We start from the raw sequence: 12,752 nt of genomic DNA on the forward strand, positions 1-12,752 counted from the left end.
ATACGATGGACCGTTTCTAAATTTATCTTATGTACCTTTTCTAAATTTATAAGATACCATGGCAATCTCAAAGTTATGCCTAAATGATTTTTTAGAGGACAAGTCAAAATCAATTACCTTTCCTAATACAGTACAGTATTAAGTAATAAAATATGATGTACTTAAAATCTTGTCTTAAATGAATGAAGAATCTTTGGTCCTAGGAAAATGGAACTCTAGTTTAGTTAGGGAGTCACACCAAGCAACGAATAAGTCAAAGAAAATTACTCACTCATCTCAAGCATGTTATCGATATTTGATGACACAACTTATTTTACTATATTCTCTAAAATTTTCTACCATTTGAAAAAAAATACAAAAATTTCTACTCTCTTCTATTCTCGGAACATCACTTTACGCGGTGAATCGGTCATATACATCACTTTATGGCTTACACAATGTATTGGAACGTTAAGTGATGTATCCGAAATCGAGACGCGATGTGTTGGGACATCGAGGGATGTATCTGAAACCGGAACGCGATCAATGTAACGTTTTGGTATGTATCCAGATTCCACCAAATTTAAAGGATTTTTGTAATTTGGAAAAGAATAGGGATATGATGTAATTAGCTCTTAACACAATGAGATTTGTGTAAAATTCTCAAAATAAATTAAAAATATTTATGCGGTTATAAATCATATTATTGAGAATATATAAAACAAAATATTTAAAATTTAAATTATTATTAAACATAAAAGATACACTGTCATTTTTTAAACTAACAAAAAAGTAATCACCCAAGGATATGCCTAGTTGTTAGTGAAGTGGTTGAATACAAAGTTACCTGATATCTGTTGCTTGGTGGGAAGTAACATGTATCCAATAAAATTAATCGAGGTATGCAAAAACTGTTCCAAACACCGTAATCATAAAAAAAAAATTAAAAAAAAGTAATTACCTAAATCGAGAACGTTATCACCTTTGCTTATCCCTAATTTCAATGGAGGAACCACTTATAGTAAAACCAAACAATATCTTCCGTATTAAATTTAATTTCAATAAAAATAATTGTAAGAAGAAGGGCATCTAGAAAGTATTTAATTTCTTTAATGCAACTTGTACTGTTAAATCATCATCTTACTTCAGCAATAATAACATATTACTACGTAGAACTATTTATTTTCCTTTCATTTAATTTAAAAAATTCTCGATTATTGAGTTTAAATAATTAAAAAACTTCTAAGACTTTACTCACCTTATTTTAAAAATCCCTTTGGCATCTTCTATACTAATTTGCTCTGAAAAATATGCTGAAGGAATTTTTCGAATTTGTCTTTGCTAGGCATATCATTGTTCAATTTATTAATTTTAAAAAATGTAGTGTTATCCATATACATTGTTTTGTAGCGCACTGTCTCCTCTCAGAATCAAATAAAAGAATTTTTAGGTTATGAATTTTAAATTGTAATTTTTAAATTTAGTGAGGTCAGAATAGATTATGCATCATAATTTAATAAATCAATCAATTTCGTTTAAAAAATCCAACAAAAACCATTAAAACTAATAAGAAAACCAACAAAAATCAAGTTAAGGTACTTGATTTAATTTTTATATTTGAAAAACTGACTTAATCACATAAATCGATAATTTTTTTCTTGATTTTATATGTTTATTTAAAAATCAATAAAATACTTACAAAATATTTAACGAAGAATTTCTAGATTAACTTAAGATCGTTTTAGAAATCAATAACCTTCAAATTTTGAATCCGTCTTTAACCTAGTAAATAAACGTATCAAATATCCCCGTTCTACCAACTCCAACACTTACTCTTCTCTGTATTTAGACATCTTCCAATCAGTGAATTTATCGCTAGTCAATTGTTTCATAAAATACAGACATTATACAACCATACTACTAACGATATATATTTTAAAGGCCAAACACATATACAACCCCTCTAACTTACCCTCATTTTTTATTTTGGCACTCCAACTTAGCCTTGTTCCATTTTAACCCTTAAACTCCATTTTTTATGTACCATTTTAACACGAAATACTATTTTTATGATTTCTTTATTTATTTATATATATATATATTCTTCAATTGCAACTTCTTATTTTAAAATCAACATGTGTCAGTTAATTTTAGTTAAAAAAATAATTCTTTTTAAAAAATAATAATTTCTTTTTAAGAGTTTTATGTATTTTTATGTGAAAAATAACCGACAAAATTGTAGTTGGTTTTCTTTCTTAAAAATCACTGACAATCTAACAAATTAAAGTCAATCGAGTTTTAACATATTTTAGTAGTGTTATTAGCAATGAACAAGAGTTCCTTTTACTCGTATTGAAGATGAGTTTTTTATTCGTATTGATTTATATTAAAAATAAAAAGTAAATATTTGCGTTAAATTTAGATTGCCTAGATGATAAGAAATAATAAATAAGTAGTGTTATTTAATTTAATTGAATGTTTAAGAAAGAAAATCAAAGAACTTTCGTCAATTTACTTTCATGCAAAAATACAGAGAAATCTCAAAAAAAAATATTATTGTTTGAAAAATTTTATGTTCGTTCGCGAATGTTTAATTATTTTACGAAAATTAACAGACACGCGTCTATTTTTTTTAAATAAAAAATTGCAATTGAAGAACATAAATAAATAAATAAAAAATCATAAAAATTAGTATTAGTGTTTAAATGGTACAGAAAAAATGGAGCTTAAAGGTTAAAATGGAACAAGGCTAAGTTGGAGTGTCAAAATGAAAAATGAGGGCAAGTTTGAGGGGTTGTGTATGTGTTTGGCCTATTTTAAACAAAATTATTAGTATGGTATTCTGGGTGGAGCTAGCCTTTGAGATATGAGATTGGCTAAACTAAGTAATTTTGATTTAAACTCTATATTTGTCTATTCATTTAATATGTACACATTATATTTAAAATTCAATAACTTGAAAGAGTTAGAATTCTAAACTCATAAGCTTCCTCCAAAAAAGTGATAGCCAAATATGGAAGACATTTATATTTTATTTTTAGAAAAAATAAAAAGTAATTATGATAATACTTTGACTTTTCTTCCAAAATAAGATAAATCTCATATATATAAAAGAAAATCAAGACAAATTCCTAACACTTGTAACATATTTTACATGATCATTCATACAAGTTACTACTCTATACAGAAAGATAATTATATTCTAGATAAAAAAGACGAACAATAGGAAGCATAATTGCTTGCTGGATAATTAGATAAATGTAACTGCTCATTATTAACTAATTTTATAAACTTAACACACATGCATGGTTCGTTAAAACAAAATCATATACATGAGATGCGTACAAAACGAATATATAATTAGGTAGGACATTAGCTAGTTACGATAATAAGTGTACCCTCTGTCACAAGCATGCTGAAAATTATGAAAAAATTATCGAAACCACATTGTTATTAATGATGATTTATGAAGAAAATCTTTGTTGGCAAATAAATAAGCTTTTTGTGTGTGTTTGTATTATCATTTAAAATCATCATCATAAACTTTATATAGTCAATAAAATTAAAATCATAGTTTCGCCTGTTTGTAATAATCCTTAATTCATATCGAACATTTGTTGAGCAAATTTCTATTTCTAGCAGCAAGTAATTAATCTCATTTTTCTTTCTTCATCAATTAATCAAAACCTTGGGAATATCAAAACAATCAAAATATGAAGAAAAAAAAAGGAACATTTCACTAATTTTGCATCTGGCATGTCCAACCATGTTTGTTATGTTGCATGTGTACCATATCTCACTCAATCCCAAAAAAGATTTGTCGGGTTTTTTTTTCCAATATTTTATAAAATTTCAACTAATTATTTTATGGAATCTATTGGTATTATCATTAAAATGATCAAGGCTGGTACATGAATCATACTTAACATTTTAATTTAATTAATTGTTTGACAAGAAAATAATCAAACTGCATACCAAAAAAAAATCGATAATAACGTTAGATTATAAAGTCAGCGATTTGTAGAACAATAACATATTATGTGAACAAAGAAAAACTACCTTTTTAAAAAAATTAGTAAGTGTGTATAAGTGAGACACGTAGCTAATAGAGAGTTCTCATTTTGCTTCTTTTTTCCCTTTTTTATTTGTTAAAAAAAAGTCGTCTCATTTTTTAATTTTTCACATAATAAAAAAAAAGATAGTATGAAATAAGAATATAAGTAAATAATAATGCAGGATTATAATTTTCCTTAAAGCTTTTTCAATATTTAGAAGGTAAGAAGAATCTTCGTAGTTCAATATTGATTGACTACATGAAATTCACGTTATTAGTGCGAGTCTGATTATAATTCCTTTCGTCTACCCCTATTTTTTTATTTTTAAAAAAATATATATATTTAGAAGCTAAAACTCATGTTTTTGTGGCCAGTGGCTTCCCTGTATTGTAGACCTCTTTTTTGTTTTTTGGTACACTGGAGATACTTTAAAAAGAAAATCAAAACATCATTCATGAGTTATATTGGTTAAATCTACAAAGAGATAAAACTCTATATTATTAAGTGTGTTCCCAATTTAGCAAATTATTTGCAATCTTTAAAAATAGTTTGCAAGAGCTAATCACATTAAGAGTTTGATAATCATTCAATAAATATCATCATCGATTGTCTCTAGTAACACGAGATGATTTTTTTTTTCCATATTTAACACTTAGTACTAAGATGTTCTTAGATACAAGGCTCAAACATTACTTGTATCTATGCAAAACTTGAGGAAACATTACATTATTATTGCCCTAATACACACATTTCTAACCTATCTTTTCTGGAAGTTAAATGATTTGATTGAGTAAGCAAATATGAAGAGAAAAACAACTGATATTCCAACTAGAATGACTGCAACATATCCCACAAAATCGTGTTTGTAATCGAAGAAATTCTCTAAGAATTCTTCCACTGTTTCCTTTGTGTCCAATCTATCTTGTAAGTCTCCAAATTGTGAGGCAATGAGTCCGTATAATGTCCACGAAAGGGGGCAAATGTAATAGTACCATCTCCACCACACTGGCATCCTCTGTCATAAATCGGGAAAAAAATTGTTATGTTGGTCTAGCAAGTTTAAACATGTGTTGTTGAATGAAGGTAATGCAATTTGAAAGAAGAAGTATTACTGTTTTTGGAACGACGAATCCACAGAAAAGGTTCCATATTGTGTAAAATGCAGATGAAACGATGGATGCAATGGTGTGATTAGGAGTAACAGCTACTGTCATCATCCCGTATAATGTGAAGTATAACAAGGTGAAATACATGAAGAACAGATACCAAAAGAACTTGGTAACTGTCCATTCAAATCCGATCATAGCATAGACTATAACACCATATATGATCGTCTGCAGAAAAAGGTGCGGGAGCTCAATCATAACCTGCATAGCAAAATATATTTGTCTTGAGTTTTATTGGTATACGCATTGCATTGGAAGATCGAGATAGAGATGTATTTTTAAGGTCATACACCCTTGGTGATCAGGTGTTTTACCAAAATGTAAATTATTTGTAGGCATACAAATCTGTACCTGTCCAAAAGCATAAGGCAGAGCTGAATACATTCCAGCTGCTCTTTCCCTGTAGAAGACAGTCCGCTCAATGGCAACAACTGGCTGTACTGAACTAGCGTTTATTATACCAAGAAACAAGATAGCAGCATACATTGAACCAATTGCATTCAAAATATCTTGTTGCTTTCCCCTGAAATTGGGTTCAAAACCATTAGTCTTGTGACTAAAAACACGTCGAGTTAGATGAAATAACAGTTCCTGTATGTTTCTATTTACCTTTTGGAGCCAAGACCCCAGAATATTGTTCCAAGCATGAGAGAAACGAAGAATGTAAACATGAGCCTGACTGCTGTGTAAGGAGGATTTCGCCAGTATGACCAGTGTTGTTTCCATAAGCAAGCCATGCATTGGGTGAAGAAAGACTGGGAGTACTTAGTTTCAAAGTAGAGGTCTTTTGAACCTGAGGCTGGCACACTTAGTTCCTGGATTAAAGCTTTGTTTCTCCTGAATATTTGCTCTACTTCAGAATTCAAGACAGGATATATGGAATTCTATATGTAGAATGTAATCGTGTTCAACTCAAGATTCATACCTGTATAATTCAGAGTTTTTGTACAATTCTGTAAAGTCAATTCCAAGAACTGCTTCTTGAGCTAATGAAGTTACCTCCAACATCCATGTTGCTGGATTATAACCATCTCTGATTTTCAGAACTCCATCGATTCCCTGAGGCAAATGGAAACAGAACCATTACTTAGTGTACTAGGCCAGCATAATAGGAATTTCAGTTTCTTTACCTAACAGTAACCTTACCTCAAAATACTTAATAAGGTGAGAAGAATGGCGTCCTAATGGGCCGACAAATATTTCTTCGCCTCCTCGTTTCAGGAGTAGGAGCTGCAATTCATTAGTAGAATGAGAATCTCTTTCTCTAAAACAATTATTTTAAATTGCTAGATTATGGAAGATCGACTGTTGCTCACCTCATCGAAAGCATCAAATATGTCAATGCTAGGCTGATGAATGGTGCATACTACCGTTCGACCTGTATCTACAGTGTTTCTAACTGTTCTCATCACTATTGCAGCTGCTCTAGCATCTAATCCAGAGGTTGGCTCATCCATGAATATTATAGAAGGATTGGCAACAAGTTCAACTGCAACTGTAAGTCGTTTTCGTTGTTCAGTTGAAAGACCATTTACTCCAGGCAATCCAACAAGTGCTTCTCTTAGAGGGGTTAGCTCTACAAGTTCCATGACCTCCTCAATGAAACTCTGCAATGATACATTTTAATATAATATCCACTTTCAAGTTCCACTAGCAATCCTAGTAGCCATATTCCAGACTCATTTACCTTTCGGGTTTCGGTGTCAACTTCACGAGGCAGTCGAAGCCAAGCAGAATACAGTAATGATTCGTATACTGTAACATGAGGTGAATGAATGTCAGTTTGCTCACAGTATCCTGATATCCGAGCAAACGTTTCTTGCTGCTTTGGGTATCCTGATATACTGATGGTTCCTTCAACGTATCCACCGGTTTTCCTACCAGCTAAGACATCCATAAGTGTGGTCTTTCCAGCTCCACTAACACCCATTAGAGCTGTCAAAACTCCTGGTCTAAAAGCACCACTTACCCCTTTCAAGAGTTCAAGTCGGTCCTCAATAAAACCTTGAGTTTTCATTTCCTGAAGTTACAGCATAGACTTGAGAATTTAACTCAGACATCTATAGGCCAGTTAATTTCCATAGACAAAAATCTTAAATGTACCTGTGGCATATCTACTGCATATCTTATATCATCAAAAGTAATTGAAAGGGGCTCAAAAGGAAGAATCATTCCCTTTCTCTTGTTTAAATCACCCTCAGTTATGTTGCCTACTCTTGTAGACAGAGACCTGGAAGATGTACTTACCGGAACATCATTTCCTCTTTCTGCATATTTAGCCTTGATACCATAAGTACTTCTTGCAAAATCTTAAATTGAAACTGAAGCTCAAAGGGAAGAAATTACCTGAAGAACTCTTTCCTATCGGAGATAGTTCAATAACCTCACCCCTTTTGCTTGCATTCCTCTCGGCCACAATTTCTTCAGAAAGAATTGCCTGAGGTTTACTAAATGCTGCACCAAAATTACCCACCTTGTTGATATGTTAGGATCATGCTATAGATGGAAATGAGATTAGATTGCATAATAGTAGGCAGATTCTTACGGTTGAGATAAGCTAAGGCCACTGTGAACAGGAAATTGAAGAGCAAAACATATCCAAAAAGAGCTCCTGCTCCAATCCAATACCATCTTGCTTCTGGAAAGATTCCACGTGATTTCAAAAATGACACTCCTAATGTATCCGTGCCCGTGGAGTTAGGAGGAACCTATAAAACAAATTCAAGAATAAACTCTCAAATGCTACCTAAACAGCCTGTCCTTCCAAAACAACAGAAGCTTTAGCTTACATGTGCCCAACTCTTCCCTAGAAATTCGTTCACAGCTATAGCATTCTGTGCATACATCATAGGGGAAATCCAGTAACCCCATATCAACCATTGTTTCACATCATCTGATTGACAATAGCTTCCTTGTTAGATGAAGCGAACAAAAAGCGAAGAACATATAAATGAGCATTGCCCTTGTGGTTTTTCAAAATATTCTGCAATTTTACCTCTTGACAGAATGAATCCACCCATTACAAGAACTATGAGTAGTGCACATGATCCAAATGTATTTGCAACAATGATATTCCTTCCAAGAGCTGCTAAGAATCGAAACAGACCCGAGGCCATCTGGCTAAGACATATGAGCAGAAATATCTGTTTGAAGAACCTGCAAATAAAAAAACAATCTCCATGAGGTTTAACTAAACAAGAAGTTCCATGCTTAGAAAAGGATTAAACTTCTACCTCCCAACGTCTGCCTCAAATCCAATAACATAATAAGTCATACACACCCAAATAGCAATTTCTACGAGTGTGATCGGAATTTTGAGGATCCAAGTAGGCAGAGCATATGCCCAAGCAGGAAAGAAAAGAAAATCACGTTGTTTGTAGAAGGAAGGAAGCTTCATAATACTGAGGGCAAGCTCTGAGAAACCATTGAACATAATCGTGATAACTGCGTAGAACAGTGCACCTAAGTATATTGCACCATCTATTGTTGTATCTCTGTGCATCTCAGTTCGTAGGAAGAGTGTCATTGCTATAGACGCCATCAATGTTAGCTGAAATGATAAATAAATAAATTTACAGTTTTTTACTTCTACATAAGCATTGAGGAAATTGAAAAAGTGACTTGTTTATTTTTTGACCTGCTACTTACCTGTACCATCTTGAATATATAGACAAACGAATTCCTCTTCATAAGAAGGTATTCTCTAGCTGTGCAGGCTTTCAAGAGTTCTTTCTTGCTAATACCATACCTCTTGGTGGTTAGAGCAGCAGGGTGGCTCTTGGATTTGTCAAAGGGTACAGCAAGCTCATCACCAAGCTTCCGTCCAACATCAAATGATTGAAATACATCAGAAAATTCACACGCTGTGATAAACCTATAAGGTTCATCACGACGTGACCAGTATTGCTCTTGATCCTTCCTTGATGTCACCTTTTATTAACACATAGTAAATGAGCATAATTAGAAACAAGAAATTCTCCACGACTCAAAAGAGTTGAGGGAGTAATTATCAATGGGGTTTACTTCTTGTAAGAAATCAGCAACTCCTTTCCTCTGGGGGCATTTGAAGCCTAAGTACTCAAAGAACTCGAGTACATTCTCCCGGGGACCTTGGTACACAATCTGCCCATCTGATAAGAGAATAATATCATCAAACAAGTCATAAGTTTCTGGTGCAGGCTGCAGAAGTGATATTACAGCAGTTCCTTGAAGAATGTGGATTGACTGCCTAATTGAATTGACAATCTGATAGGTCGTTGAACTGTCTAAACCAGTCGATATCTCATCCATAAAAAGTGCTCTTGCTGGCCCAACCATCATCTCCCCTGTATTAAAAGTTATCAACAAGTTTAGCAGCTAGCCTTAATTAAGCATGATAACTTTTTTCCCAACTCTTTGTATATGCTTTTGGTTTTTACAACATACAAGGTTTCTGTTTATCCAAACCTGTTGTTAGTCTCTTTCTCTGCCCCCCCGAAATTCCTCGAATCATTTCGTCTCCAACAAGGGTATCAGCACAAATTTCAAGTCCCAATATCTGAAAATAACACAGAGAGTAGTGAATTGTTGCATTGTTATCTAGTTTTCTGGATTGGGTTCTGTAATGTATAGCCATTAATTACCTTGAGAGTATAATCTGTTATAACATTAGCCTCTTGTCCTTCATTCCACGCTGACTGTTAAATAATACCAACTTCTTATCATAACTAATACAAAGAAAAGACAACATGAAAATCTGAATCTTTCTTTTATTATGTCTTCACCTTCATGAAGATATCAATATCAGGGTCTGGCTTAATATTTGCTTCCTTTTCTCTCCTTGATAACTCTGCCAAAATTTCTGCATATTCATAATAAACTAATTAAAAAAGTACGCGATGCCCATAGAAGATCGGAAATGCAACATGTTTGTCTCACTGACCATATTTGGTTCCAACTCCTTGACATCTAGCAGAAAATGCCAGTGTTTCCCTGACTGTCATTTCTCCAATATGAAGATCGTTTTGGCTTATATAAGCAGATGTTCTTTGTGGTACAAACTCATCCATCCCATGCCCATTATATGTAACTCTCCCTGAAACCTGAAAACAAATAAATTTATCGACTGCCAAATGTAAGTGTATGTCTAATCATGTTTCTTACTTTGAGATCGTTATCAAGTTTCCCAGCCAAAGGCTAGCCTTAATTAAGCATGATAACTTTTTTCCCAACTCTTTGTATATGCTTTTGGTTTTTACAACATACAAGGTTTCTGTTTATCCAAACCTGTTGTTAGTCTCTTTCTCTGCCCCCCCGAAATTCCTCGAATCATTTCGTCTCCAACAAGGGTATCAGCACAAATTTCAAGTCCCAATATCTGAAAATAACACAGAGAGTAGTGAATTGTTGCATTGTTATCTAGTTTTCTGGATTGGGTTCTGTAATGTATAGCCATTAATTACCTTGAGAGTATAATCTGTTATAACATTAGCCTCTTGTCCTTCATTCCACGCTGACTGTTAAATAATACCAACTTCTTATCATAACTAATACAAAGAAAAGACAACATGAAAATCTGAATCTTTCTTTTATTATGTCTTCACCTTCATGAAGATATCAATATCAGGGTCTGGCTTAATATTTGCTTCCTTTTCTCTCCTTGATAACTCTGCCAAAATTTCTGCATATTCATAATAAACTAATTAAAAAAGTACGCGATGCCCATAGAAGATCGGAAATGCAACATGTTTGTCTCACTGACCATATTTGGTTCCAACTCCTTGACATCTAGCAGAAAATGCCAGTGTTTCCCTGACTGTCATTTCTCCAATATGAAGATCGTTTTGGCTTATATAAGCAGATGTTCTTTGTGGTACAAACTCATCCATCCCATGCCCATTATATGTAACTCTCCCTGAAACCTGAAAACAAATAAATTTATCGACTGCCAAATGTAAGTGTATGTCTAATCATGTTTCTTACTTTGAGATCGTTATCAAGTTTCCCAGCCAAAGCTAACAGCAGCGTTGTTTTTCCCGAACTTGGTGGTCCTAAAAGCAGTGTCATTCTGCATAACAAGATTGAAATGAACGAATAAACAGGACTTTCTTGATTGGTCTAAAAATGACCCTTTTGACACAAGTGTTTTACTCACCTTCCTGGCTTGATGATTCCACCGACCCCATGAAGGATTGGCAATGGTTTCTTCCTACTTGGAAGGATATGAAGATAATTCAAGAAATCCTATACATAGAAAGTCCAAGATGTAATAATATGATATAAAAATAATGTACAAGACAAGTCCTAGTATGTATGTGTTATTATTACCTCTAAGATGTTAACTGTGAAGTTGAATATTGTTGGTAAAGCTCTACTACCTACACGAGCTTCTGCGTCTATATTTAAATGCTCAAACCGGACTTCAATTGTAGGAAGATCCAGACCAACTCTGCATCATATTAAAAAGCACATCAAAACCAGCTAGTTTAACAACTTCAACATTCTCTGGAGACCAAACACCAGAAAATGCGCTGGTCTAGTGACTTAAACATCATCAAGAGTTTTTTTTGGTACAACTGAAGTCATTTTTTTCTCACAAAATTTAACTAAAAGAGCTGAAAAGTTTATACCTATCAATGCGTTGTTTGAGCTTCATCAACAACTTCTCATTATCTTCATCAGCAATTTTGACAAGCCTGTCTAAAAGATTCCTCCTTTCAATCAAATCAAGCTTTGTTATATCGACTTCTCTAGATTGTCCTTCTTCTTCTTCTAAGAGAAGGCCTCTCCTTATACGACGATAAGTTGGAAGTTTTTCAAGAGCAGCCCATCTTAACGCCTCTTCATCATCATAATCTTCTCTTGAAGAAGACCTTGAAAACACATCCATAGCACTATTTCTCCATACATTTGAACCACTCAAACGTGCACTACTCACTCTCAAAATATTTTCACCACCCTCCATTTTTTTAACACAACCAACTTTATTTTGAACAAGCTTAATCAAGCAAGTGAAGAACTTTTCTTGTTAAGGGACTTTGATTCTTGAAATTTTGTGTAAAAGGGGTGTGATTTATATATACAAGTAAAGAGAATATAATATACTAGAGACTCAACCTCATGGTTACTAATTTAGTAATTTGATGTAAGAGTTGATGTTGACATAATCAATAATAGCTAAATTTTGTTTGACTGAACTATATAATATAGCAGTGGTTCAACACTTCAACTTCATGATAGAATTTTTTTGAGTTATATATGTTTCATGATTATCCTCTCACTAATTATATTCAACCAAAATAAGGTAAAATAAAAAGTAATATTAATTTAAGGAGAAAAAAAATAATTCAGAATTTCGGTTCAAACACGAAAATTGAGTCAACTTTGATAGGGATTTCGAGCTATCAGAAAAATAGGGGTAAAATGGGACCAAAGCGAACCAAGCTAATTCATAAATTTCAGAATTTCGGTTCAAGAGCGAAAATTGGTTTGAATTTTGTTTAATATTTTTTGAAAAAAAATAATAATAGTTAAATGATTTTATGGTTCTAAATGAAATAACAGTGATTTTACT

The 12,752-nt window shown here is 32.9% G+C and overlaps 1 protein-coding gene across 3 annotated transcripts; it reads right to left on the bottom strand.

The window, feature by feature from the left end:
* Nucleotides 1–4,630: 4,630 nt before the first annotated feature.
* Nucleotides 4,631–12,246, bottom strand: PDR4 (pleiotropic drug resistance protein 1-like). 3 transcript variants are annotated; one of them, NM_001288427.1, is made up of 25 exons: nucleotides 11,809–12,143; nucleotides 11,507–11,627; nucleotides 11,334–11,422; nucleotides 11,162–11,246; nucleotides 10,941–11,100; nucleotides 10,783–10,877; nucleotides 10,642–10,695; nucleotides 10,445–10,556; nucleotides 10,122–10,274; nucleotides 9,964–10,058; nucleotides 9,823–9,876; nucleotides 9,626–9,737; nucleotides 9,224–9,525; nucleotides 8,849–9,130; nucleotides 8,434–8,750; nucleotides 8,196–8,356; nucleotides 7,990–8,111; nucleotides 7,746–7,908; nucleotides 7,547–7,654; nucleotides 7,448–7,509; nucleotides 6,888–7,220; nucleotides 6,517–6,807; nucleotides 6,126–6,259; nucleotides 5,552–5,756; nucleotides 5,075–5,401 (listed from the first exon to the last, which is right to left on the bottom strand). In NM_001288427.1, exons 1-25 carry the CDS (start codon nucleotides 12,141–12,143, stop codon nucleotides 5,075–5,077), a joined length of 4,272 nt encoding a protein of 1,423 aa, NP_001275356.1. The 3 variants fall into 3 exon arrangements, with proteins under 3 accessions (XP_006366077.1, XP_015160196.1, NP_001275356.1); XM_006366015.2 differs by lacking the exons at nucleotides 9,626–9,737; nucleotides 9,823–9,876; nucleotides 9,964–10,058; nucleotides 10,122–10,274 and adding exons at nucleotides 4,631–5,049; nucleotides 5,810–6,037; nucleotides 6,347–6,430 and having other exon boundaries at nucleotides 5,147–5,401; nucleotides 5,552–5,723; nucleotides 7,304–7,467; ... (2 more) ...; nucleotides 10,783–10,859; nucleotides 11,809–12,246; XM_015304710.1 differs by lacking the exons at nucleotides 10,445–10,556; nucleotides 10,642–10,695; nucleotides 10,783–10,877; ... (3 more) ...; nucleotides 11,507–11,627; nucleotides 11,809–12,143 and adding exons at nucleotides 4,632–5,049; nucleotides 5,810–6,037; nucleotides 6,347–6,430; nucleotides 10,343–10,368 and having other exon boundaries at nucleotides 5,147–5,401; nucleotides 5,552–5,723; nucleotides 7,304–7,467; ... (2 more) ...; nucleotides 9,964–10,040; nucleotides 10,122–10,281.
* Between the last annotated feature and the right edge of the window lie 506 nt (nucleotides 12,247–12,752).

The sequence above is a fragment of the Solanum tuberosum genome, unplaced genomic scaffold (assembly GCF_000226075.1).
Source record: "Solanum tuberosum cultivar DM 1-3 516 R44 unplaced genomic scaffold, SolTub_3.0 scf00597, whole genome shotgun sequence".
Taxonomy (NCBI): domain Eukaryota; kingdom Viridiplantae; phylum Streptophyta; class Magnoliopsida; order Solanales; family Solanaceae; genus Solanum; species Solanum tuberosum.

What these genes read in the sequence shown, in the direction of transcription:
- PDR4 (XM_006366015.2), bottom strand. Translation starts at nt 12,143, where the DNA reads ATGGAGGGTGGTGAAAATATTTTGAGAGTGAGTAGTGCACGTTTGAGT. An exon ending in TAACAGATTATACTCTCAAG is followed by an intron (nt 10,557 to 10,641) that starts GTAATTAATGGC and finishes TGTTATTTTCAG; the next exon opens with ATATTGGGACTTGAAATTTG. An exon ending in TGCCTTATGCTTTTGGACAG is followed by an intron (nt 5,402 to 5,551) that starts GTACAGATTTGT and finishes TTTGCTATGCAG; the next exon opens with GTTATGATTGAGCTCCCGCA.